This window comes from Neopsephotus bourkii, unplaced genomic scaffold, assembly GCF_033783945.1.
Source record: "Neopsephotus bourkii isolate Nb327-2 ecotype Australia unplaced genomic scaffold, CSIRO-AGI_Nbou_v1 NB_1820, whole genome shotgun sequence".
NCBI lineage: Eukaryota > Metazoa > Chordata > Aves > Psittaciformes > Psittacidae > Neopsephotus > Neopsephotus bourkii.
Window position 1 is genome coordinate 4,187,120 of NW_026902293.1, and position 27,350 is coordinate 4,214,469.

A 27,350-nucleotide genomic window follows, 5' to 3' on the forward strand; every position below is an offset into this window, starting at 1 on the left:
CTTGTCTGAGCCAGGAGAGGACTATGGATGATGGGAAGAGTGAAGGAATTGCAACAACTGCGGGGGGGGGAAGGCACAAAAAGGCAGTTTGAGAACATTAGCATCAGGTCATGGTTTGCAGTCCGAATCTGAAATTTCTGACAAGACTTGCAGCACAACAGAAACAAATATTCCTTATCTAGTATACAGGGGCTTTCTTGGAGGAGCAGAAAAAGGCAGCAGAAAGCAGAGTAATGAAACATTAGTGTCCCACTAACCTGCACCTCTGCCTCCTGCTCATCCACATCACAGGGGCAGCTCAGAGACAAAAGGCCAGAAGAGGCCAAGGGGGAAGGTCAGAGAGAAACTGTAGGATTGTAACATGCACATGTACGCATCCATGAGCACAGGACAAGTCCAGCCACACAGCTGGAGCTGGGCCTGGTTTTAACCCACATGAGTCCACAACATAGGATGTGTCTTGCAGAGGGGTCAGACCCGCTGCAGGGAGCTGAGTCCTGGTATAAGCACCAGGGTTCTGCATACCCCTGTTACTGGTTTTAAACATGGCTGATACTCTTACAGCAAAGACCGCATGAGTACTTTAAACTGTCTTGTATCGTATCTGATTACAGAATACTGAAATTTCAGTTGTGCTTTATTGTTCCTGCTATTGCTGGTAGCTTTAAACTTTTGTAGGATGCTTGACTATTTGTCTTGTGTGTCTTTTTTTTTGTTGTTTTGTTTTTTTTATAAGAATGGACAGGTTAAACTATACAAATTTCATCAAAATATTCTTAAAGAATGGAGAAACAGGATTAAAAATGAAACCCTGTTTACTAAAAGAAAAGAAAACCTGCAGAGCTGTGATGTGACTGGATGACTAAACCATCTATCTTTTCCTGAAGTGTGCTCTTTCCATGAGCAGATGGTTTCCTATTATAACCAGGAAATGTGAAGCCAGAAAAATTATCCAGTTGTGAGAATTCCATTGGGGAGAACACATTTCCTACCTCCTTCTTCCTCTTTCTTGTCGTCTCTTCCTTACTCCTGCTTCCTATCAACCTGGTCTCTATAAACAGCGTGGGAGACCTTATACTATACCCTGAAAGGGAAAAGAGACTGCTTCTGCTACTTTTAAAGGATATGCAAAGAAAGTGGTGTTTCACGTTTCCACTCCAAGTTGTGAGCATAGCAACTGTGTGGGTAATAAAGTGGTCAGAGCTAGACTGATGAAAGAAGGGAAGGGATCAATAATCTTTTATTACCAAGTGGATATTTTAAAGTCCTCCTGCAAGTTCTTCATTTTCCAACAACTTCTATTTCTAGGCACACCATCACTGATTTTTAATGCAATTCAGAATCTCAAAGACCATCAGTTATCAGTGCTCGATTAACTACTGAGGTGCGCTGTACTGTGGCATGGAGCCTTGGCCTCAGCTGTACTATCCATGTTCCCATTTCTGCCATTGCCAGGCCCCTCAGTTCCTGCTTTCACATGTCTGGGGCTCAGCTGCCTCAGCTGAGAAAGCCCACTCCACCTTTGCTTGTGTCCATTTGGTGCAGCAGTGTCTCTTGCATTTGGGATGAGTCCACTGCACATTGGCATGACTGCTTCCCACCTTCATTACTCTTAACATCATTTCACAAGCCACACTGGACTTGCTGCTTTGCTTTATCTGTCTCAAAACACTTCTGAGGCCAAAGCGACTCTGACAGCTGGCTGAAAAGCACAGGTGTCTTGTCTACAGGATTCATGTGACCTCCAATGCATCACTGGTGCCACAATGCTAAACACAGACCTGGCTGTGACCTACCCTTCCTGCATGTATCTTTTCAGTATCCTCCAGTTGCTAATGCAGGCAGCTTGATTAGGTGCAAATTTTCTTATATCTCCCCCATTTGAAGGGTTTGCTGGGGGAGGCTTTCCCACTGGGTTCTCTGAAATATTCTGTACACTTTACATCCAAATTTGTTTAGCTTATGTCAGAATTTGTTGTGCTTTCTGAGTTTCCTGAAGCCTCCAGACAGGATTTTTTATACTTTCCCCTTATATCTAGCATAACTTATGCATAACAGCATAATTTATGCATAACTTAGTACTGTCTACACTGTCAAATGTGCTGTATTTCCAAGCACAAATTTTCTGGCTCCAAGCACAACCCAATGGCATTCTGAGAAAATGGTTTCCTAAAGAGATAATGATCATGCACAAATGGTTGTCCCAGTTTCATAGAGGTCACCTCCCAGAGTGTTACTGTCCTTTCAGTTTCTCATTACAGACATTGCAATAGATGCCATTTTTTAGGTCATTCATATGCAAATGTAATATTTCAATGTTTTTGCTTGATTTTTAACTGATCTCTAAGAGCACTACTCTCACTTGTTCTTCTTAGTTATATTTTTCTCCCTAGAGCAAAACCTCCTCTTATTGTAGCCTAGATTATGGAAGAAGAACGTTCCTGGGTAGATGAACCATGTATCGTCTTGACCCTTTTATCTCTATTCCGTACTCTGTTGAGGGTTCCTCTGTTTTCTAAAAGCAGCTTTAGTATCCTCTTGGGTTGCTGTCAACAATTGTCTGAACACTGAATGAATTGACTCTCTTAAGTCCAGAAGCTGATATCTTTTATCTCAATAATATGCACCTTTTTTCCTTCTGATACTGTTATAAATTTTAACCCTTCCATATTTTTCGTTATCCTTTCGTTAACACTTACTGGCATCAACCTATAATGGAATAAATTTTACCTCTGTAAGACAAGAGTTTTATTGACTCCTACCATCAGTGATTTGCCTACTGATATTGTTGTCCCTGATGAATCTAAACACCATGGAAAATCAGTTTGTGTTCTATGGGCCTTCAGGTGGACAGTCCCCTCAGCTTCTACTGTGCTGTTTTGCATGACTACTATGAAGAAGTCTGCTTTCTTCCTTTACAGATCTCTGCTGATGCTTGTAAAAGCTTGTTCAGTGTTGTGATCCTTTTACAAATTACAGGTATTACCTTGTGTGAGTTGTTTGTCCACTCTGGATTTCTCAGAGTCTTGGACTCTGTGGACTCCTGCACTGACAGTGTTATGCTTTCCTGCCTCAGTCTCAGTCAAAGAAACACTGTGAGTTTATTTCCATGTCCACAACATCAGAACATCTAACCTCCTCAAACTTCTCGCAAGACCTTCACTGCTTTAGCAATGCTATTTCTTTGCTGTAAGTTGATTCTGGGTATTTCAGTAGACACTTCCTTGAATTATTCTCAGAATCTAACTGTGATCTTATCACAAACTGAATTTGATTTCAAAAACTGAAAAAATATTTTTGCTTTTGATCAATCGCAAACATAGAATCATAGAATAGTTAGGGTTGGGAAGGACCTTAAGATCATCAAGTTCCAACCCCTCTGCCATGGGCAGGGAAACCTCACACTAAACCATACCACCCAAGGCCTCGTCCAACCTGGCCTTGAACATGCTTTTATTCTTGCCAGTCTTGTTTGTAATTTTGGTTTGAAAACATATATCTGACATGTTTCACTTTAGCTTGAGAGTGCTGCTCAAATTGCAGTGATAATTAGCCTCCTCTGCCTAAGTTAATGGAAAAGTATTTTTAACAGTCAAGGTGCTTCAGAACTTCTCTGTCAGAAATTAAGTTACTTTTCCAGTGACACTTCTGGCTTGTGGATACAGACTGAAGTACTAGGAAAATTATTTATGTTCTGTAGTCTGAAAGAATTTTTGGTGCTGGAAAGGCATTTAACATCTCTACTTTTCTGTTCAGCATATTTTCTTGTTGTTTATTCTTGGAAAAATTAGTTGATCAAAAAACACCTCGAGTAAAGAATTCACTGTGTTCAGTCATGGATTTCACACGGAGCAGGCTTTCATAACCTGAACCCCTTCACAACTCAGATAGTTCAAACAACAGGGCCTATTTAACAAAGCAGTCTCTCCCAGGTTGTGCAGCACAGTGTGCCTAAGATTTGTTTTAACCTCAGTATTGAAACAATATTGAGCCTGGTTTAGAGAATTATGGAGAAAAACCAAGAAAGTTTGCTAAAAGTTATGGGAGAGGATGGTGCCAATAAGCAGCGAACTGATTTTCCCAGACAAACCCCTAATTGAAGCGGGGAAACAGGGTATTAGTGCAACCTCTGCATTAAAAGTGTGTTGTCAGTGGCCTTGTCCTGAATTTTTGGGCAAAGATGTACTGTACAGGCACACTCCTGCATATACATGACAAAGTTGTGTCAGTCAGTGCCAAAAGAAAAGGAGAAAAGGAATCCCAGGTCAAGTGCCTGTAAAACATTCAGCAGTATTATTAACTTGCCATTAACATGTGCAGACAAATGTCGTCTTTGGTTGCAGCCTCCAAATATTTGCCAAATTGCTGGATTTCCAGCAGAAACTGTTTATTTCCTGCCAGAAATAACCTATTTCTACTGTCCACCAGCAGACAGCATAAATGAACACCATTTCCTAAGCTGTGACACCTTTTTGTGTTAGTTATAGATTTCAATGGCAGAGAGGCTTTAATTAAACTGATAGACATAAATAAGATTAATAAGCATTGGGGGATGTGCAAAATACTGTAGCAATTAATAGACAATGCAGCTTTTCTGATGACTTCTGTTCACCCAGCATATTCCTGATAACAAGGAAATCCTTCATTCTTGGAACAACAGTTGAATGCAGGGAGTTAGTGGTATAGATTTTCTTCTGGTCTGAACAGATGATTTTATTTTGTTTATTGCTGCCATTTATGCTCATAATACTGGTTTTGTGACAAAGCATATCATAAATAAGACTTACCCTCCTGTCCATTAGTCTGTAATAAAGTCTAAGGCATATTTTAAAGATGATAAAAGCTGTAGTTTTAAATGGAAACTGCAACTTGAAGCCCTGGAGTAACCAGAGATCAGTCAGTGGTAAGTGTGGAACATGACTAAGTAAATTACAGGGCAGGAACAGTCTGACAAGTTCAGATGCACATATAGAAAATGCAGTAGAATCCAGGGATAATTAAGGTTGGAAGGCTACCTCTGAAAGTTATCTAATCCCATTCATTGTTTAAAGCAGGGCAAACTTTGGAGTTAGATCAAGGTTTGAGTTTAAATTAGGTTACTCAAGGTCTACTCCAACTGAGATATGAACATCTCCACAGATGGGGTTTCCCATCAACTCATCTCTCCAGCCAGCATGTCATCTGTGCTCTGCATCCTGCTACCATCAGCAAAGCTTCTGAGGGTTAGTTAATCCCTAGCATCACCCAGGTTATTTATAAAGACATTAAGCTGTACTGGATCCAGTATCAACCCTAGAGAAAATATTTAAGTCAATGACCACAAGGGAGACTTTGTACCTCTTATCTCAACACTTGAATCTTGGCATCTTTATCGATTTTTCACCTGCACTGTATACCACCTCTCCAAACAAAATCTCTCCAGTTCACTAGCGGGATAGCCAATATGAGCCAATGTGCCTAAAGCCTTGTTAAAATCAAACTTAATGACACCCACTGATTTGCAACTGCCCTGGTAGTGAAGCAGGGAACAGCAATAAAGTGCTTGGATTCTAAAGAGGAGGATATGCTGCTGCATGCCTTCAGGTGGAAACAGTTCTCGATGGGAAGCCTTCAAAGGAGAAGGTACAGACTGACTGCAGCTACCTAGGAAATTGAATGACCTCCAGGGATATGATACCGCATACTCCAAGCCTTGGGGTTGAAAAACCAAGTCATTTAAGATTCTGTGTAGCAGCACTTAAAGTGTGACTTTAACCCAATACACGAAGAAAGAGGAAGAGGGAGATTTGTATGCCTTTTTAACCTGAGGTGGGTGAGATAGAGGGTCACACCTTCCTGCTAGCTGTAGTTTTAGCAAGTTCGGTGAAGTCTTTATCATTTCTGCTCTTGGCCTTAGAAAAAAAAATCAGAACAAATTTTTAGAGTATAACAGGAGAATGGAGGAATCATTAGCTTGTAGATTGATGCTGTGCTGCCTGAAAACACAATTAAGAATAACCTTTCTGAGCAGGCAGCATAAGCACTAGTTGGGCAGTATTCTTAACCAGTGACCCTCAGACTCCTCTTGTTCAGGGACTGTAGTGGGAGCAGGTGATAACATAGAAGAGGTCAAAGGTCTGAAACATTGCCCTGGAATTATCCCCATAGTCTGATATCAGTGCTTGGCTGATGATAAGGAAAAGGCTGGGAAGCTACACTGATTAGTTCCCTGCTTTCCTTGAGCTTACACAGACAGCAGAAATACTTTTTCTACCACTACCTGTTAAAGTTGTACTGAAATCAGATTTAAATTTACAGTAAAGCAAGGTACTCAGAAATGAGAAGTGTGAACTGAAGGCAAGTTGTGTCATAGAAGTGAGAGAGCTGTTGCAGAGTATAAGCATGTATTTTGTGCAGCAATGAGTACAAAGTTTATGCAGCATTTAACGCTGCCAGACTGATAAAAGCCCTGATTCTGAGTGATTATGTGATGAGCAGCACTGGCTGTCACCCAGCATTGTTTTAGGTGGTGAATACAGAACAAAAAGAACATTAAAATGGCAAAGTCACGCACTTGGAAAAGGAGAAATCCCAGAATCAAATTACAGCTTTGGGGAGCCCTGACTCTACCATACTTCTAGGAGCAGCCACTGCAGGGAAAATTCTGCCTCCCATCCGTGTGTCAGGGCTGCAGATGCTCTGGTGGGAGAATATAGAATCATAGAATAGTTAGAATTGGAAAAGACCTGAAGATCATCAAGTTCCAGCCCCCTACCATGGTCAGGGACACCTCACACTAAACCATGTCACCCAAGACCCCGTCCAACCTGGCCTTGAACACTGCCAGGGATGGAGCATTTACCACTTGTTTGGGCAACCTGTTCCAGTGCCTCACCATCCTCACAGTAACGAGCTTCTTCCTGATATCTAACCAAAACATAGCTAGTGATCTCAGAATTTTGGCTGATTGTAGGTTTTAATACAAGAGGGTATCACTATGACTAATCCATTTTATTAAGCATCTCAACCTCCAAACTTCCTTGAATGAGTTCAGGCATACTCACACATGGAGCTGCAAATTCACACTGTGCCAGTAAAATCATGTGCACTAGCAAAACTTTATGTGAAAGGTTGGGTCCATGCGCCACTGTCTCCAAGCTTTAAATCTCCAGCCTCCAGTAATCATAGAAATATTTTGAAGTGCAGAAAACAATACTTTTTCCTCCCAAACCCATTGAGAAACACTCAAATCGTGTCCTTACCACCACCCTGCAGCCCCCAAAAGTGTCCCCATGGAAATGTCTAGCTCCCTGTTGAAACTTTTGTGCCGAAACTGTAAACCTTTGGCAAAATTATAACAAATTGCAAATGGAGCATCAGAAATGTCATGAAAATTAAAATGCTTCTGTCACTGTAAAAACAGCTTTCCTAAAGATATATTTTCTACAATGTGTCTTTATATCTTTCCTTATATCTTTAGCATTACTCATAATTTTATTTGCTCTCAGAACTTATTTCAAGCACATTCAATTATGGTCAGGTTTATCATTACTAAGGTACTCCTTCATTGCTAAAAAGAAATGAAAATAGGGAAAGGGATCACAAAAGGGCAGACACTTAAGAGATTATATTCTGTTGTAGACCTAGCACTGCGGTTTGCTCCTGCCAAATCAGCCTTGTGACTATGTGGGACAAATATATTAAACAATTTTCCCTTCAGCATGGAGGGATAAGAAAGATAAGCAGTCTTGCTGAGATTGTAACAAGGACAGAGACTGAATCACGTGACTAATGAAAGGTATTATTTTTTCCCCAGGCTTCTATTCTTTTGCAGAATAAGAGGTTGTACATGAAGCAAAGGTGCTGCTGCTGTCAGGTGTTTATCTAATACATCCCGAGTTGCCTCATACTGAATCCCCCAGACTTGGTTTTCCACCATTGCACAGTCAGCAGCATTTTGACTCTTTAAAACAAAGTAGGTCACAGGGTTTCCTCACCCACTTTCACATACACACAAGACTAAAAATAACTGAAAAAATATCTTTACCATGGGGACATATATCAGAGCACATCTGTGTTGTGCAAGAGCTAGGTGAAGGGCATCCTTCCATTTTAAAATGAGGATTCGATCCCGAACAGATTAGGGGAAAAACTTAAATTCTTAGTGAAATAAGGTGAGAACATAGCTTCTGCTTAGCCAATAGCCTTGAGAAAATGGGTGTGAAAAGCCTATGATACCTTCAAGGAGATGTATGGAAAAGTCAACACATAGGATTTTCTTAACTTCTTGCTAAATGCAGAGAAATTTACTGGAAAAGGAATAATCTTTGCCAAATAGCTTATTTCAGTCAGTCAACAAATGCCTATAAAAAAATTGCTTGATCATTTTTTTCTGATCCTCATCACAATAACAGTTTATAATCTCCTTTACATGCTGCTCTGCATGTGAATGCACATGCAAAAGCTTTAAGATGATTCCATGCTTTGTTCAAGCCAAGCTACAGCAGACTTGTGTTCAGCGCCAGATAGGTTGCCTAGCACTATAAATAACAAAACCTCTTTTTCTCCACCATCAGCTTTCAATCACAATGCAAGTGTAGTAAGACCATATGATTTCTGTGTGACACCTTGGAACTTTCATAGGCAAGATGAAACGCTTTTCTGCAAAGTCAGTAAGTCTCCTGGGAAGAAAGGCAAGTGCCACAAGACCTTTTTTGATTGCTTTTCTTTGGTTGACTTTAACTAATGCTGTGGGCATTTGTCCTCACCATGGCAGTTTGGCCTTTATTGCCCCTTCACTCAGATACAGGGTTATTTTGGCAGAGAGCAGATACACAGATACAGCAAGTGGTGATGTGAAGAAAATATAGAATAAATGTCTTACATACATGGTGTATGCATAACAATGAATACCAAAAGAGGCAGTCTTTGTACAGAGTTTTTTTGTTTAAAATCCTGATATCTAACAGGAAATAAGGTGCTATACTTCTTCGTCTTCAGGACCGGCTTTTTGTGTGCACTTGAGTGTCTCCTTTCAATAGCCTTTTAAATCCTAGTGGGTTTGCCTCAGTGTGATTTTCTTCTCTCCTACCTCCTTCAGTCCCTGTGCTTTCCACCACAGCGTCCCACAGATCTAGTATCCTTCAGGATGGGTGCAAGACCTGTCTATGGAAATAGAAATTACCAGGGAGAGGTTTAAGTCAGGTCAGCTAAGGAAAATAGCAGATTTTGGATACAGGGGTTAATAACCCTAATTAATTTTGTTTAGAGCTTAGCTTTGAAAAAACACTTAAAAATCTTTAAGTTGATCTTTTTCAAAAAGTGCATATTAAAAAATTGAACATCTGGGGGGTCAAGTTTTCCGTGCCAAACTTTTTAACCCCAGTGTGTCTGGGGGACACAGGTGCAAGGGAATCAGGGTAGTCTTTCCTTAAAGCTGCCTTAATTTTACTTCAATTTCTGACATGTTCACTCTGCTGGTGATCACTTTGCATTAAAATCTGACTACAAAAATGCCCCACTTCTTTATCACACCCCCAAAACTGAGAGCAACTCCCACCACACAACCCACCAATGGCTCAAGCAGAGACAAACAGCGTTGCTTTTTTTGGTGTTAGGGAAAGAACTGGAGAGAGGTTACTTCTTCTGGAATCCTGACATTTGCATGGAGACTTTCTTCTCATGATGATTTTGAATGAGCAACCAAAGCTCATAGGTCACAGCCAGCCAAGGGAGAGTGAAGCACCACAGTTGACCTGTGGTCATACACTTCAGGCAGGAGCACCTGTGTTCATCCAGCAAGCTTCCAAGCCAAGCTTGTACTATGCCCATCACATTTCGCATTTCTAATTAAACCCTAAACTGCTTTCAGCTTTGGTGATCTTCCTGCTTCTTTTTCTTCCCCCACAACTAATTTCAAACATTCATGTTCAGTGAGATACAGGAATAGAAGCGACTCAGCTTGCAGTCACCCTCACTTCGGGAAGCTGGATATAAATGTGTTACTGAGCTATGGTTTACACCAAAATCAGGACACTAGAGACAAATTAGCCCACTTTGCTAGAGCTGGCTACAAAGATCAAGTTCCTAAACTAACTGAAAATTAGCCTTCAGCTAATTCATGTTCCTTCCCATGGCTCTGCTTGTTCCCGTGGCCCAACCTGCCCCTTCTTAGTTTAGTGTTTGACTCACTCTTCCTGCTCCACCAGAAGCTTGAACTGTCCTTGCCTAATCTGACCTAATCTAGAGCAGACTGTGGCACCTCAGTCACACACATGTGTGGGTTACTTCCAAATCAGTGTATCAGTGCTCCTTGTATTATTATTTTTTAATCATGTCTTGAATTCCTCTCTTCTCTGCATACATCCTCAAGCAAGCCCCTGAATGAGCCTGCTGTTTCTCCATCAATATAATTTATTAACCTTTTGCTTTAGAGGGAGCCTCAGTCTGTATCTTAAGTGTGAGAAATACTTTGAAATCAACAGGGGCACATTCCAAACAAAAAAGCAGCACCATGGTATGGCGTGTATTCAACAGAGTCACTGCTTATGGGAAATTTTCTGTTCCTCAATTATTCCAAGCTGGTTTGGCAAAGGGTTTCTTGTAAAAAGGTAGTGAAGAAATCCCCCTTTTTCCTGAAGGTTATAAGTTACTTTGTTAGACCAGATGATATGACAGCATGATTCTATCAGGACAAATCAAAGTTTACTGTGCAAATCTGTTCTATAACCTGATTTATTGGTGCCATCTGCCAACACCCATGAGCAGATTCTCTGTAGGACCTCACTAATGTGCAGTAATGACTGGGAGGAACCCACTGTAAATGGCTGAATTTTAAAAGTTATCGAGTGTAGCAGGAGCGATAACAAACATAATGAAAAATATCTAGGAGAATGCATCCCAGTGTTCATTTTACAGTTCCACCTTCCCTGACAGCAGTACTTCAGAGTGTACTCATCTACATATGTGGGTATGTGGTGCAAAAATAAACCAAGCACTCATATTTTCCTATGATTTTGCTCCAATCCTTTGCTACTGTATGCTTCAAAGAAAAGAGAGCATTTTGGTGTGAGCAGTTACAGTCACAGCTTACCCAAATTAATGAATTCTTCCCGACTGCAAAAAATCATTTTTAAGGTCGTATTTGAGCAGGTCAGGACTGCCATATTCCTAGCACTAATGTCTTTTCTTTAAATGGTTTTCCACTACTCTGCAGTTATTTCCAAGCCCTGTGTACTCTGAGGGCATGCCAAGGTAGAAGCAAACGCGTTTGCAATTATTGCCACCGGCAACATTAATTTTGCATGCCCATCTTTACAAAACCACGGGGGAGCAGGAAGAGAACAGAAAGATGAGCAACTCGCCCGCATGGAGGTTTGAAACGTGCCTGTGCTCAGAGCAGGGACCACAGCAGGTAAGCAGGAGCAGCCCTGACTCCCGCAGCCCCACGGACTCCTCGGAGAGGTGCGGGAACATCCCAGTCCCGCAGTCCCCACGGTTCCCAGGCCTGCTGCTGCCTCCCACCTCCTCCTGCCTGTGGGATTTCCAGAACTAAGCATTCATCTCTTAGGAGCTGCATTAAAATTAGAAGCTGAAGCTGTAGCGATGGGGGAGACACTTTACCTTCTCTCCTAGCACACACTGTATGACAGCCTGCTCTGTCCACATCAAGGGCATTATTTGGTATTCACATTCTCAGGAATGTGTTTTTGATAGGCACAACCTATCTAAAATATGACAAAGTTGTAAAATCTGGGGAGAACAACTTTCAGTCACTGCCACTCTTCATTTATGGTGCCAACCCATTAAAGTCACACACTCACGTAAACTCTCTGTGGAAAAACTATCACTGAACTATTAATAAAATCTTCCTGAACTATTAATACAGTCTGTGGGAGCTTTAATCCACCACAGGGACTGATTATGTAAGTGCACAGGCACAAAGATGCTGTTTTTATCCTCAGTTTAAATGACCTTTCATTTTCAATAGTTTTGTTTCTGAATGAAGTCTTCCTGAATCTAAGGGAAATTATTTTCTTTCAAAGGGAACTATGTTTTGATTTGCAGTAAACTGGCAAGTCGGGTTGAGGTTAAAATGCATTTGATTGGCAAGATGTGTGTTTGCTCTCTTGATTTGTGAAAGGATTTTTAAATCTGTGCCACAAAATTTAGACATGCCATAACCTAGAAATATACTATAATTTAGTTTTTGCTCTTAGGTCATTGGTCTATGAGGCAAATTTATGCAGTTCAGAAATACAACTAACCATGGTCATCAGGTTGGATTTATTCCTAATTTTGGTATTCCACACGTAGCTTTGCTTTTCTCACACATCTCAGTGTGAGGAGATGTTGGAAGATCATCTTGATTTTTAGTTTTCAGGCAGTTCAGAACAACACTACTGTAAAAGGTTTCTTATGCTTACTCATGCCAAAAGAAATAGATGTCATAAAGGCAAGAACAGGAAGAAATAATGAAAAATTGTCTCTCATTCACCTCCTAAGCTATTGCTTCTGAGCTGTTTAACAGGACTTTGTGTACTGGGAGGCTTCAGTCCCAGACTCAGTTCAGAAATTCCCTTGCACAGGATGACTGAGCAGAGAAGGGAAACTATGATCTCTGTAACATTTTGCTTGGATCTGCAAGCTTGAGGGTTCTCCAGTCTGAAATAAAAGATGTATTGAGGCCTGTACTGGGTTTAGGGATGCCTGTGACAGCTCCACTGTGGCACTCAGGTGTTCATTTCTTTGAGCATAGGAAGGGAATTACTGAAAACAGTAAAGAAACAAATATATAAAGTCAAAAAAAGACAAATCAGGCAAAAGAATAGTCCCATCTACTGCACAAGTTACATTAAATCAACAGGAACAACTAAAACCCTGTGTTTGGACAATTTTCAATCTCAATGTTAGCCTACACTGCTTTGGGAAGGTGCCACTGCAGCATAGTTAGATACAGTCCTTGCTTTAGTTCATTTCAGGTCCCAGTGGAGAAGAACAGATCTGATACTGGCATGATCTAGCTGCCCAAGGAGGTGTTTGGAGCCCTTTCACTGTTTCTTCTCTTCTACTGCTGATTAGAAGTTGGCTAGATTAGCACTGGGTTGAATGTATTTCTTCATGCTGCCATTTCATCTCTGAGCAACATCAAATCATAGAATCAACTAGGTTGGAAAAGACCTTTAAGATCATCAAGCCCAACCATTACCACGCTCGTATGTCCAGCCTGTTTTTCAGAGAAAATGACAGTAATGCCCACAAATAATTAGAGCAATTCCTGCGTGCTATATTTTATTTATGCCATTGGAATAAAATGTAAATATATCCTCAGGATTGGGTATTTTTAACAAGGAATCAGGTTAAGGGAAGGCTCCATGATCCCAGGCTCCTTTTCACAGTAGGCTCCAAAAAATGTACCTCATTATAAAATACACCTTCCCAAGGAATCACAAGACATGAAAAATCAAAAGAGAATTCCTAAAAGCAAAAGCTCTCCAGCAGAAAATCAATTTCAGCTACTTTCACCTTGCCCCAGGGAAAGCAGCAAAGACACTAAGTGGGGTGTGGGAAATGTCTCATACATCTTCCTGGAACTGCACAAGGCAGACCTCCAGACGGGAGCTTTTCTTTCCAAGACAGCTCTGCTCTAATTAGGGACTTGTGCAAAATTGGTGTGTTGCAGTTCCAAACAGTGTCTGGATGATTCCCAGATCAAATTTCTTTGGTTAAAAAAAAAAGAGAAAAAAATTGTCTTTGTCCTTGTTCTAATTGACAGCCTTACAGATGCAGGTGGACTGAGGGATGAAGGTCAAATTGAGCTTATTGTGCCTAATAGGGCAGGGAACAAAAATCAGCAGAAAGCTGCACACAAAAAAAACCCTGTTATTTGGTGGTTGTTTTTTTCCCTGGCCATCATGTTCCCTTTTCAAGGGTATTTGTGCATTTTCGGGTGTGCCTTCAGAATGAAAGTAATTGCCTTTAAATAAAATGGTTATATGAAGGACTTCCATGTAACAATTAATCTACTGATGTACCAGACGGAATCTAGTTTATGGACTAAACAATCTATGTTGGGTGGACATAAAATTAATTTTCTATATAGGAAAGTACATCCTGCTCCTTAGTTGACCTTTTCCAGAGGCTGTATGACAGTTTAAACCTCTGGCTGTTTCCTATAATTCTCAGCATTCAGACCTTTCTGGGTAATGTGCTATCATTAGGCTGGTCTACATGTTCTAAAGACAATCCCCACATTCCCCCTTGGAAATGAAGTTTGACTGACACTTCTAACTGAAGACTGTGATTAGTATCACCTGTGCATTCCAGTGAGAATGCAAAACAACTTTTCTTTCTTTCCCAGGTATAAATCTCTTTGTCTTAATTTTTCCCCCCTGCTTCCCATCTCCCACTTCTTTACTATCCTTTGTTTCAGACTCAGACTTTTGTCTTCCTCACTGACCTAAACTGCTATGGTACAGCTTGGGACAGCTGTGGCAGCTCAGCCCCAAAATGGAGTCCAGAACTCCCTTAGCAATACAGCTTGTGGGATGGCAGCCAGCTTGACAAATATAGAATTGAAAATTAAAAAAGGCAAATATGGAACATTCCAATAGTTCTTAATTCTTTTTTTTTTTTAATTTTCTGTAAGAAGCTTCAGATCTTCAGATTTTCATTCCCGTGTAGGAGGAAAGATGTAAATTTTGCATGACTTGGGCATTTTTGGCTGTAGTCTGCTCTAAACCCCAATTCTAGGTTATCACAGGGTAGAAAATCACTTTGGGCTCCACACTTCTGTTGGTCAATGGTTATTTCTAGGTAGTCTCAGACTTCCTCCAGCTGTTTCTCAGCACAGCCCAGCTGAAGTCACTGCAACCTGCAGCACTGCAGCAGTCTGTGACAGTCAGAGTTGCATCCCTAAACTCTAATGAATATTGCAGCAGCAATGGAAATACAGTCATCTTTATTGTGAGTGAACACCTCAACAGAGCATGTACCACCTTTAAAAAGGTACATTCATTGTTTACTGAAATTTAAACTGCGATCACTTGTTGCACTCTTCGGCACTCTACCTGCTGGCTCGGCTACCCACTAGTCTTGCACAGAGCACCCAATATTAAGATTTGTAATTATTTCAGGTCAGCTGATGTATCTGAGGTGTGTCTTATACTACTGTATAGCAAAAGAAAAAAGTATCAATGCCTGTGGCCACTCCCAAGTATTACCTAAGTATGGTTTAAGGTGACTGCCAGGGCAATCCATGGCCAGTGCCTGCTAAACTGTGCAGGGTGGTAGGAGGTGGTGGGAAACCTACATAGGTGTGAAATCTGGGGGGAAAAATGACCTTGAATCAGAGCAGGATATATACCAAGCAAGTGTATAGGGGGATTCTCCGTATCATCTCACAAATCCACTTCATACCCTCACCAGCTGTGTTCAATCTCTGATGCTCCAGAGGAAGGTAAGAGAAAGCCCCAGGATGCCCTATGCTAATTGTGGGGGGAAATGAACCTGCCTGAGTCCCAAAGCCAAAGCCCTGAAGGACAAGACCTGATTATGCCCTGTCTTTCCATGCTGAGCCATAGGGGTTAGAAGCACACGCAGGACGAGGACAGCCTCATCAGGATCTCCCTTCACGAGGGAGAGACAGGTACCTCTCCTCTCACTGGAAGCAGATTTGCACACAGGAGCAGCGGTCGTCCCCCGTTTATGCAATGTGAAAAAATCCTGGGCCCGTCCCTGCCTGCCTGACATGTGTTAGATGAGAGTGTAGGTACAAAATACCCATCACAGTATACAATAACCTTTGAAGACACGCCAGCAACCTCCTCTTTTATTAAAGTGTGCCAGGCTGGCTGAGCGGAGTAGGACACTATTGCAAACACCACCCCGCGGGACACTACCTGCATGCTAATGCCGAGGGTGTTTGTGCACAGCCCGGCAGCGAGAGCTGGGCGACGGCAGTTTCCATGGTGCTGTCATGGTGTGCTCTCCCCACACCTTCACTTATCAGCATTTCCCACCCATCCTCCTCCCCATAATATGCTGCTTGCTCACCCTGAAAGGTCAGCCATTGTAATGATGATTTTAGCAGGGGGGAGGCAGGGAGGCTGAGGGGTGAAAAGGTGAGCTGTGTGCAGCTATGTGCGTGGGAACCGGGGCTTGCCTTACGCTGCACAATGAGAAATTAGAAAGCTTCCCCTCAAGGGAGCGGGGCTCATCAACCCCCTCTCTCTTCCCATCCCAGCCAAGTCAGATGCCCTTGATGGAGTTAAAAGATGTTCAAGCGAAGTGGCTGGAAAGCCTGCTTTAAATCATCAGCATCTCATGTGTTACTGTGTGAAGGGGAGAAGAGACTGCCTCTGCTAACAGAGGAGACTGATACAAACATTTCCAGGCATCTTTCTTTTTCCATTTCCCTCCTGGCCTCCTCCCAGTAAGCCCAGTTCTTGTTTGCAGATGGAAAGAGGCAGGCTTCTTCCTCTGACTCCCATCCTGTTGACTGCTGGACTAAAGCACTGCATCTATTAACTGCCTTCCTTTTCTTTCTTTCTTCCTGTAGGACAGCTTTCCTGCCCGTTTTGGAGGAGTCCATTTTGTCAACCAGCCCTGGTACATCCATGCCCTGTACACGTTAATCAAGCCGTTCCTCAAAGACAAGACAAGGAAAAGGGTAATTAGACAGGGATGGGGGGGGGGGGGGGGAGGGGGTAGGAAGCTGCAGAGGCAAAGTAGCCTTGTAACTGCCTTTCTTTTCTTCACCTTTTTTCTCTCTGCATTTTTCATATGGCCTAAGAGAATTGCTGCTGTTATTAAAACTTGGAGTTTGCAGTAGTCTGGATTGAATCAATAACTCAGTCAGAGAACAGAAACCTGTTACCACTAGCAAAGTGTAGATACATTTTAATGGGACATGCTCAGGGATAGAGAATAGGCAATGTGGAGAAATTATCAGGCCTGGCTGAGGTCACTTGCAGTGAAGCAACCTTCAGCTCAGTTTTTTTTGTGAGGGTAAAATTTCTTATTTCATTCCTTCAGCAAGCTGGCTGTTTTCACATGGCAAAAAGCCACCTGAAGGCTGTTTGCTCACACTGCCGAAGAGGTAGGGCTTACCCACTGAAACCCATGCAGTCACCTTAGCCATTTGACCTCAGCAGTATATCAGCCAAGCAGTGGGTCATCCCTCAGGAAGCCCAGAGCCTGCCCTGGGGTCTGATTGACCAGGCAGGACAAGGGTCGTATCAGTCCAAAAGAAAAGATGAATCAGAGAGACAAATGTTGCTGAAGCAGTGCAAAGTGGCAACACAGCCTGGTACACCCCTGGGAAATGTCAGTCCTGGGGAGCAGGGCTGGATTGCCCTCTGGACACTGAATGCCTTCTCTTCACATCTTTCAGTGAGCTGCACTATATCCCTTTTCTTCTCACTGTTCTTGGTACAAGCCTCTATCTTCTTACAGTAGCAGTATGGTCATTATTACTGACTTTCACTTTCCCTGATCTGGTACTTAAGAAAGTGAAAGTGTCATGTGCCAAAAGCAAGTAGATCAGGGTTTTCAGAAGTGTTTATAATGCCAGCCTAATTCGCCAGCTGCACACCCCAAACCTAATCTCCACCCTGCTCCCCACCCAAGCCAGCCCTGAGCACTTCAGGCATTCCCACCTGAAATTCCAGTGTCAACTAATGATGCTCCACACCTCATTAGTACTGTTGTTACTGTACTTAACAGAGTAAGGAATCAATGATGACTTTGAATTTTCTTTTATCTAAGATCTTTCTTCATGGTAACAACCTGAACAGCCTTCACCAGCTAATACACCCTGAATGCCTGCCCTCTGAGTTTGGGGGCACTCTTCCTCCATACGACATGGGGACATGGGCTCGAACGTTACTCGGTCCTGACTACAGTGATGAAAACGAGTATACCCACACTTCCTACAACGCCATGCATGTGAAGCATGCATCCTCCAACCTGGAGCGGGAGGCCTCCCCCAAACCCATGAAAAGGTCAGTACTGCCTTTGAAATCACCTCCTACATTGGCTTTCTGAGCAGATCTGGCATGAGTCTAGCAGGAAGGGCTCATCTGACTCAGAGAGAGGCTGTGATTTGGCAAGTGTTGCCGGTAAGGAGCACTTCACCCTGAACTTTGTTCATGGTGTGGTGGGAGAAGGGAAACCTCTCTGTGGATCCATAATTATTTCTCTGATTACTGTGCATGACAATGAGGGGAAATTAATGAGCCCCTGCACAGCGAATTACAGAAAGTATATCAGAGTGAGATGTTCTTCGGTCCGGTATAGTGTGGCAGGCAGCACCACCCTATTGCTTGCTGATGATGATCCCAGTTAACGAGAAGGGGTTTACCTCATCGGAAATGCAGCTTTTGTGCGATGAACACCACTGCCCTCTAAAGGGAAAATGGGTTAGTCTCCTCCCTCAGCTTCTGCTCCTGCTTCCTCACTCCAGCCCTGCTAAAGCAGCAGAGCTGTTCTCTTAAGATCTCTGGATTTAGATCTAGTGGTTGTGCATTCAGCTCTGAATGTTTAAAATTAAGCTTCTCGAGAGTATCACCCCCAGTAATTTGCATTACTTGCAGGGATGGAGGGAGGAGAGTTGCATACCTGGCACAGGTTTGTGGGTGGTATGGCAGAGCACCATGTGCACCACCTGCAGTGAGTGATGGCTGCGTTGCCTTCTCTGCAGGAGTGTAACATCTGCACTCACCTCACCCTCTGTGCCCCATTCTGCAAAACTGCTCATCATGCAGATTGCAGTGATGCTTTCCCTCACTGCTGCCACTTGATGAGTGTGGTGCTCACAGACACAGCGTCACTCTGTGTGACAGGGAACGGCCATCATTTTGACACAGCAAAATCAAAGCTGACAACACAGACAAGCCATAATGCCATGCAATTAATTTTAAAAGTCTTTCATCTTCAGAGGAAAAAGAAATACCCTCCTGATTCACAGCTCCTTCTCAGGTCAGAGGGATGCCACGCTGCTGGAGCTGCAGAGTGAAGTCTTGTACTGGAAAAGCTCACAGGACCAACAGGGCCATGCAACTGCATGGCTATGGCCCTTTGCAGGGTTGCAGCCATGGCACAAAGAGAGGTGCTCATCTACATAGCAGTTTTCACTACTGACTGCCAGCCAAGACAGGCCAGGCTGAATTTACAGAGCCGATCTCAGAGAGCTGGTTTTAAAACAAGTTTGTTTTTAATTCTTTAAATATTAACAGTGGAACACACTGAATGATTTTAGAAAGATGCAAATTAAATATTCCATTGTTACTAAAACGTGTATCAAAATCGGACATTTTATATAGTCTTATAGAAAGAAATCTGCAGTTTCTAAATCTCCAAACTGTTCTTAACACAAGTATCCACACGTAAATCCTTGCTGAGCATCAGATCCTTGGCTGTAAAGAAGGGACGATCTTATCGTATCCTCAGGAGAGAAGCTCAGCTTGAAATTGAGTTCAGGGCCAGAAAGCCCTGCCTTGAGGCAAAGCCTTCTTTTATAATCCGCTCACTAGTACAAAAGTGCATTAATACAAATATGGCAAGCGGATGAATCTAATTTGTCATGTTGCCTCTGGGCAGACTAGGTCTAACTTTTAGCCTAATTTCGTTACTCATCAGTTAAGTGAACCATCTGATCTTGCACCCTATGGTCATTACTAGCTCTTAGAGGTGAAAAGTTCACTGGTTCAACAGATTTTCTCCTATGAGTATTTGCTTTGATTCTCCTTCCCCTGAAATTACAGTTTGGCCTAACGAGGTAAAAGCCTATGCTTAAGAAGCATAATTGTGTGCTTTATTAGATTTATTAGACAAGATTTATCTCTAAGGCCTATTGAAAAGTCCACAGATTTCTAACAGCATTACCTGTCTTTATGTATCACCCTCCTTGCCTCTTTAGACATCACAACAACAAGAGTCTCAGGCCATGGCTGAGGTTCCTGGATACTCCAGGAAGGTTTGCACTAGGCATAGGTGATTTCCTAGCATTAGTTGTCATCTCAAGTATAATTCCCTCACAAATGCCCTATGATTTTTTCCCTTATTAATGTGATTTTATAGTTTCATTAAAAATCTCTCATCCTCCACTCACAGCGTAAAAATCTTTACATGCTTGAGTAAAAGTGGTAATTTTGCGCTTCTATGTTGAAATGTTTGGTTTAACAAAAAAAAGGTGTCTGACCTTTTCTTTGGCATTTATGTTCCTCTGAAAGAGGTAATATATGAAGACTGAGCCTTCTTGGGTTTCTGTAATTTAAGGACGAAAAGGCTTGCTGAACAATTGTGGGTCTTCCTCTCTCTGACTTCCCAGGTATCACTGAAGGTTTACCTGCCCAGTAATTAGCTGCAGAGGCAGGGAATGCTTATGAGAGGTGAATTTGCCTGAGAGGTTGGGGGGGACAGTAGTAGTTCTACTCCCCGACTTGAAGCACCATCCTGCTGTGTGACAAGGTGCAGGGTTGTGGGTTGCCCCTCCTGGCTCTGCATCCACTTGCTGTACAGCCATACAAGCATGTCCTTCCTAGAACTGCCACTGCACCAGTGCTGTGTTAAAGCTTTCTTAATGCTGGAGCTCAGTGCTGCTAAAACAGCTTAGAGTCTTGCCCTAAGACCACAGAGAAATGCCCTTGTTAAATGCAGTACTGCCATCCTACACTCAGAGACAAGTTCACCATGTGCACAAATACAGTGTCTAGTGATTTTAGTAGTGGAGATGTTGAGAAATCAAGACAGGTATTACAGATCTGGAAGAAAAATGCCAGGAAAAGGACGACTTTTGTGGCCACTTAATCTATGTTAGAAAAGGAATGCAGAAGGGAGAAAAAGGGCATTTTAAAGATGCACCTGAGACCAAACTGAAGTCATCACCTGAAAGTTAAAAGTCTCCAAATGAAAATCAGGAGAAAATGCAGCACCCAGCAGCAGTGGGAGGGAGTCAAGCTGGAACCAGTATGTGCCCACACTTTGGCTTCAGGACTGACAGCAGCGCTTTGGCTCCTGTCATCAGGGCAGATGCATATAAACTGAAACAGCTTCACCTGAGAGTTGTGAGGAGGCGGAGAAGAGCGGAGAGCTTATTTTTCCAGCAAGAAGCTATAGGACATAGTGGTTTATTCAGTCTCACAGAGCAAAGGCTGAAATGGATATGATAATTTTCTACAAATACAGGGAGGAATAAAAACTGGGGAGAGAGAACAGTTATTTGACAACCTAACTGATACATGAGTGAAAGGTCTGATATGAGGTGGCTACCAGTGATCACGGGAAGCCACAGGAGACTTTAACCCTCAAATTCTCATTAGATTCCAATTTCTGCTTCCCTTAACAGCAATGGAATCAAAACGTTATCTTCTCCCCAACTACAGGCAGGGGTGGTTTTTCCCTGTGACTTGAAATTGCACAAGATTTGTTCTCAAAAAAGAGTCCTTGTTTACTTCAAAAAATGGAGGCATTGTAGATAGGGAACAGATTGAAAATTCTCTCAGAAAAAAACTGGCACTGACTCTAGTTAGCAACGTGATCCTGAAAATCTTGAGATTTGACAAGTTTCTATAATATGGAAAATCTGTAATCAAAACCATTGCAACTGGCATTTTCCCACCAGTGGCCACATGAAGCTCCACTGAGGCAAAATCAAAACAGTGGAAATTGTACTCCCATCTGCAGTATTATCACACACCCTGGGAAAAATCCCAGAACCCAGGTACTGTATGAACAGATGGGAAACAAAGCAAACCAGCTGATGACTCCACATAATGAGTCTTAATGGCCAGGGGAAAAAAAACCAAAACACAAAAACAACAGTAACAAAAATCCATTCAGAATGTATCTGTTTATTAAGATTCAGCTCAGTGAAGTTTGAAATGGGCCAGGTAATAAACATGCAAACCAGCATTAACACGCTAATAGTAAAGCTGGTTCAATCCAGGAGATTGGCCACATCCATTTGATATTCATAAGAGCGTCAATGCACTTTCTCTTCTTAGGCCATGTCTTCTGAACGGTCTGCATCCATGCAGGGAGCCTGTCACTTACGAGCTGTGGGATTTGAGAGCAATGTAGATGGTGTGAAAAATTCAGAGCACAGGGAAGAAAATCACCTCCTTTCAGCTGTGGCCAAACCTTCAGGGAGCCCTGATGGTCAGAAAGGGGCCTTGGGTTGCTTTAGTCAAGAGGGAGCTGACATAAAAGCAAAACATTTGCCTGAGGCACTCATGCAGGCTTTTGTTGACAAGCTGTTTTTTTTGGAACAGCTGGAGGTTTTATCTGGATGTGCAGTGTAATGAATAGCTATGGTGGATGGTTGAGCATAGCAGTTAAAGAGTCAGGGACTGCTCTCAACATATCACTGTGCAACAGGGCATAATCTTTTGGCCAGCCACAGTGGGAGAAGCATGACTGTAGCTATTTGGGTACCTAACCTCAGTGAGAGAGCATCCCTGATAGGAGGGATGAATTTAGTGACTAGAGAAGATAAGAAGGAGCTCAGCTCTTTGAAGAGTTTCCTTTTTCCCTAGTATCACCCTACTCCTACACTTGGGTCCAGCAGCAGCAAGTAACCTGCAGTAGCACATTCCCTCCCTGTGACTTGCTTTCCCTTAGAATATCTGCCCTTCTGCAGCTGCATATGGGTCACTTTTTGAGATCTGAACTTGCAGTTCAAGCGACAAAACTGTTCTCTGCCTTCGCTTGCTCCCTGTGCAGTCACCAAGCACAGCCTAGGAGCTGAATGTTCCTTCTCTGCCCTCCCAGGTATCAAAAGAGTGCTTGCTTTTAAGTTGCTGCTGGTGCAAACAGATCTGAAAACCTAGTGCAATTTAAAATTTCCCTGCAGAGAAAGGAGATTTTACTCAACAGTTACGCATATGTTCTGGCCAAACCACCTGTGCTGTTTAATAAATTCTATTTAATCAAAGTTTAAATAAGAGTAACTTTAATCAAATTTAGGGTTCAAAATTACTTTTAGGATAATATGGACTGAAGAGAATTGTTGTCACCAGGTTGGGCTCATTAGAGACTCAGGAAATTCAGTTAGAGTAAAACTTAAAGTAGAGTCAAGAAAGGTAATTGTGAAAATGTACAACTTATGCATCAAGACACCATTACCTTTTCCTGCTGTGAAGTAGAAAACTTACAGAATCATTGAATCATTTAGGTTGGAAAAGACCTTTAAGATCATTGAGTCCAACCATTAACCAAGTCCATCAATAAACCACGTCCCTAAGCTATACATCTACACGTCTTTCAAATACCTCTATGGATGGTGGCACAACCACTTCCCTGGGCAGCCTGTTCCAATGCTTGACAACCTTTATGGTGAAAAAATCTTTCCTCATATCCAGTCTAAACCTTTCCTAGCACAACCTGAGGCCATCTGCTCTCACCTCAAAGGACTTGAGCACCTAAAGATGCAGTGACTTGCCTAGAGGTTTATCAAAAGCCCCTGTATTTATGCATTTTGAAAATGCAGTGAAAAAAACTGTTGGAATGAGTTGCCTCATGTTGTTGAGCCAGAGCATGTGGAATTTTACGCCCTCGATTAGAGTGAGGATTTTAAAGTACAGGTTAGGGTTTGCCATTATTGCCTCCTGATGTGTGTGCTTTCAAAAGGATTGATCTTCGAGTGAACTTGCCTGCTGAAACTAATTGTTGGTTCTCAGAAATGGGATCCTGCTCCCAACAGGAAGGGTATCCCAACTGATACACAGTGATGCTGACTGGAACAGCTTTAGATCCAAAAGGGGCCATTCACTGGGGTGACTTATGCAAGGGTTTTATTTATTCAGACTGATTCCTCCATATTCCCGGCTGGGCTGTGCAAGGCAGAACTTTCTAGTTGTTATCCTTGGTGTGACCTTAACGTTTCTTCACCATATGTTTCTGCTTTTATGGGTCATGTTTTATGCTGGTTCACAGTCAGCACCAATTTACTGCAGAAGTAGTAAAATACCAGCAAATAAAAATCAATATGAAAATGTGTGAAAACTTCTCACTGCCTGTGGATGGCATCTGCATTGTTCTGCTTGCAGCTGGGGTGCATTTCCACATGTGTTGGGGGAAAAGGGAAATACTCCCTGTAAGCTTTCAGTTAAAATATCCCACTGTAGTACATGAGACCTATGGTGCAAGGCTTATATTCACTGTTTTATTATGACCTATTTATTTGGAAAAACAGAGAACTCCTGAATGCTTCTGCAGAAATGCTTCCCCCATACACTGATTATGAATGAGACATGTCTTGATAGTAAAGCAGGTGTCCTGGGGACATGCATATCACGTAATGGATGCATTATCTAGTAATATAGATCATTAGCTGTTGAATGGGTTTATACTTTTTGATTGGAGTTTTGCTAATACATCAGAGAGAAATGGAAGGGAACCAGTGGATCTGGCATGTTAGCAGGTCCCAGGGAGGCTGCAGGGGAGACGGTGCAGAATATCCTCAGGAGTCAGAAGCGAGAGAAGCTGAAGAGGAGATGAGTTGCAAAGCCACAGCTGATCCAGTTACAGGAAGGACAGGCAGCTTGGTGTTGGTGTCCCCTGGGACAAGGCAGGAAATCAGTTGCTCTCTGAGGGAATTAACAGCATAGGTTTCATCTGCTCACAGCACTCAATTACCAGTGCATGGGTGCACAAACACAGGCTGGAGGTGGGAATGGTAGAACCAGTGCTGCTCAGGCTGCCTAAAATATTGCATTGTAAATTATGTCTTCAGCTGGCTATAAATTTGCCAAAAGTTTTGTAGTTTAGATTAGAGACATGACACTTAATAAAACAAATGGTTTTACAATGCTTATGTCTTTTGCTGTCCTGTGAAAAACCCACCTACATCTGGCTGAGTTACAAGCCTTTGAAAAGGCAATTCACACATGCTCTGTAGGAGCATATTTAATTTCAGCATTTAATGACCTCAAGGACTGCCTCGTGTTTTAGCTCGGCCTCCCAGCATAAATAAACTTGCTCAGCTTGGGCTGATGGCTCAATGCCCACAGCGTGCGTCTCCAGCCTAGGCCATAGGGTACAGAGGGGTTTTGAAATTACAACTTCTACTTGTGATCACAACCTTCCCTGCACTAGCCCAGGCTGTAGCAAGACAAGGAGCTAGGATTTGAAAGACTGACAGCCCATGCTCTGGGGGCTGCATTTCTTCACCATTGGCAGGAGAATTGGAGAGGATTTAGTACTGAATCCAGCTGGGATATTGGGAATTTGGGTCACTGGGATGGGAGCCACAAGGCAGACTGAAAGATAAGGCAGGCATAAAGGAATGGAAGCAGCTGGGCTAGGAAGCGCGCTTGATGGACCAGCAGACAAGGATGGCAGGGGGAGGGCTGATGGAGGCCAGGAACGGAGCTTTGGTTAAGCCTGTTGGGTGCAGGCCTGGAGAGGCAGATCCTGCTCTCCTCCTCTCCCTGAGCCCCTGCATTGGCCTGGCGAGTCACTTAAACCAACCTTCACACAGATGGTGAGATTGAACGTTGCTCATTTTCAGCTTGCCAAGCTAGAGACTCTGGGGTCTAATTTCCAGAAATACTCAGCGCTCACCTGCAACACAAATCAAAGGGACATGTGCTTTGAACACACAAGCTGCCACATAATGCTGAGCACTCTGCAAAATGAGACCCTCTCGGCGCTGGGAAATGGGCACCCCACATTAGAGGAATACTTCCATCCTAATCTAACTGTGCTTCAGCTCTCCACATGTGAAATGGAAATGAAAAAAAATGCTCACAGTCATGCTATGGCAGTAAATGAATTTGCATTTAAGAGGCACACAAGTACCGTGTTGATGAACTCCACAGAAAAGCTCAGGAGGGAATTAACAAAGGCTATCTTCAGATTGAGGCTTGGAATAATAGGCAGCAAATGTGTCACAGAGCCACATGCTGAACTGATAGAAGAAAGCAAAATAAATAGCCACTTGCCAGCTTGGTACTGAATACTCTGAGCACTGAGGGAGGAAAGAGTCCTCCAAGAAAGAACAAGGAGTGCTCCTAGGGCTAGGGCACACTCTGGGGGTCACAACACCCCCACATACCCAGCCATTTTGGCTCTTTCAACTGTGTTGGTGCTTGCTTTCCAGCCTAAATTGTAGATCTGCAGGGTTGCTTTCGTGATGCACTGCTGTTCTTGTTAAGGACAGGAAATTTCTGATGTAGCACAGGAGGGTAAGAATACTGACATTGTTTGCTCTTGGGGTTTCTTCTTCCCTTTTATTGCAGAAGCAAGGAGACTGTGATTCAGTGACAAATCCGGTTGAGGTACTGGGAACTCGAGTCACTGGAATGGGATCAAAAAAAGGCAGAAAAAAGATGAGGCAGGTGTAAACATCTGGAGTGTCTGAGCAGAAAGACAGGAAGATGTTAGGCTAGAAAGAGTGCTTGGTGAGCAAGGAAACTGGAATGATCAGGAAAAGCAGGAATGGTGATGAAAAGTGCATGTGTGTGAGTAATACTGATAACGTGGGAGAAGAAAATTCTCTTCATTAGTGGGCCTGAATTTCTTTTGTTTGGGTGTCATATTCTGCACAGCTTTTAGCAGTTCTCACTGAATCTGCTGTAAATTGGTGCTGACTGCTTCTGCAGTGTTGTCTTTATTTGGCCTCATAACTAGGCTTACATACTGCACCCTGGGGGGATTAAGGGTCTTCCAGGAACTTCTGTCTGAAGCATGTGCTCCTGTTCCTTCTATGCAAAAGAAAGCATATGGATGAGTGATACTACAGCAGAAAAAACAAGCTCCCACCCATGTCTTTCCCCTCTCCTGGTCTTGGGATGTGACCAAGTCAATATCTTGACACAGAATTTCAGAGCATTTAGGAGTGAGAGATATCAGGTACAACCACACTGATGAAGAAAACCAGTGTGCACACTAGTTCCAAGGTCGGTGGCACAGACTGACAGCTCCTGTCTGTATTGATCAGGATTAGCATCTGACAGAGTAGCCTGGCTGCATTTGGCCTGCATAGTGCCTGCTCTTGCTCTCCTCTGGGTCTCAGAGGACAGGGTACAGAGCTGGCTGTTAGAGCCAAATGTGGTGCAATATCATCCTTACCACTATTTGGTGCACACCCTGCAGTGAGGTATGCCCAGGGTTTGTGATCAGGAGAAGCAGCTGGGGCCAGCTATTGGGAAAGGAAGGGTGTGGAGAGAGCTGAAGGGCACAGACAGCATGAGGGGGCTCATGATGAGCTTCACTCTGAAGCAGTCACATCTGTAGCAGTGCAGATGCACTCACACAGACTTTACCACACACAGTTAAACAGAGATCTGGACCATGGCCACCCCTGGCTGTGATGTGCCAAGGCGGACAGAGACCTCTCCCTAGAATGTGCTAACTGTCAGCACAAAGAC

At 42.9% G+C, this 27,350-nt stretch overlaps 1 protein-coding gene across 1 annotated transcript in view; it reads left to right on the forward strand.

The window, feature by feature from the left end:
* Positions 1-27,350, forward strand: part of CLVS1 (clavesin 1) — a 99,106-nt gene that overhangs the window by 65,562 nt on the left and 6,194 nt on the right. The window contains exons 4-5 of the mRNA XM_061342831.1: positions 16,538-16,648; positions 17,746-17,981. Coding sequence (XP_061198815.1) covers positions 16,538-16,648; positions 17,746-17,981 — 347 coding nt within the window. The remainder of the gene's footprint in view (positions 1-16,537; positions 16,649-17,745; positions 17,982-27,350) is intronic.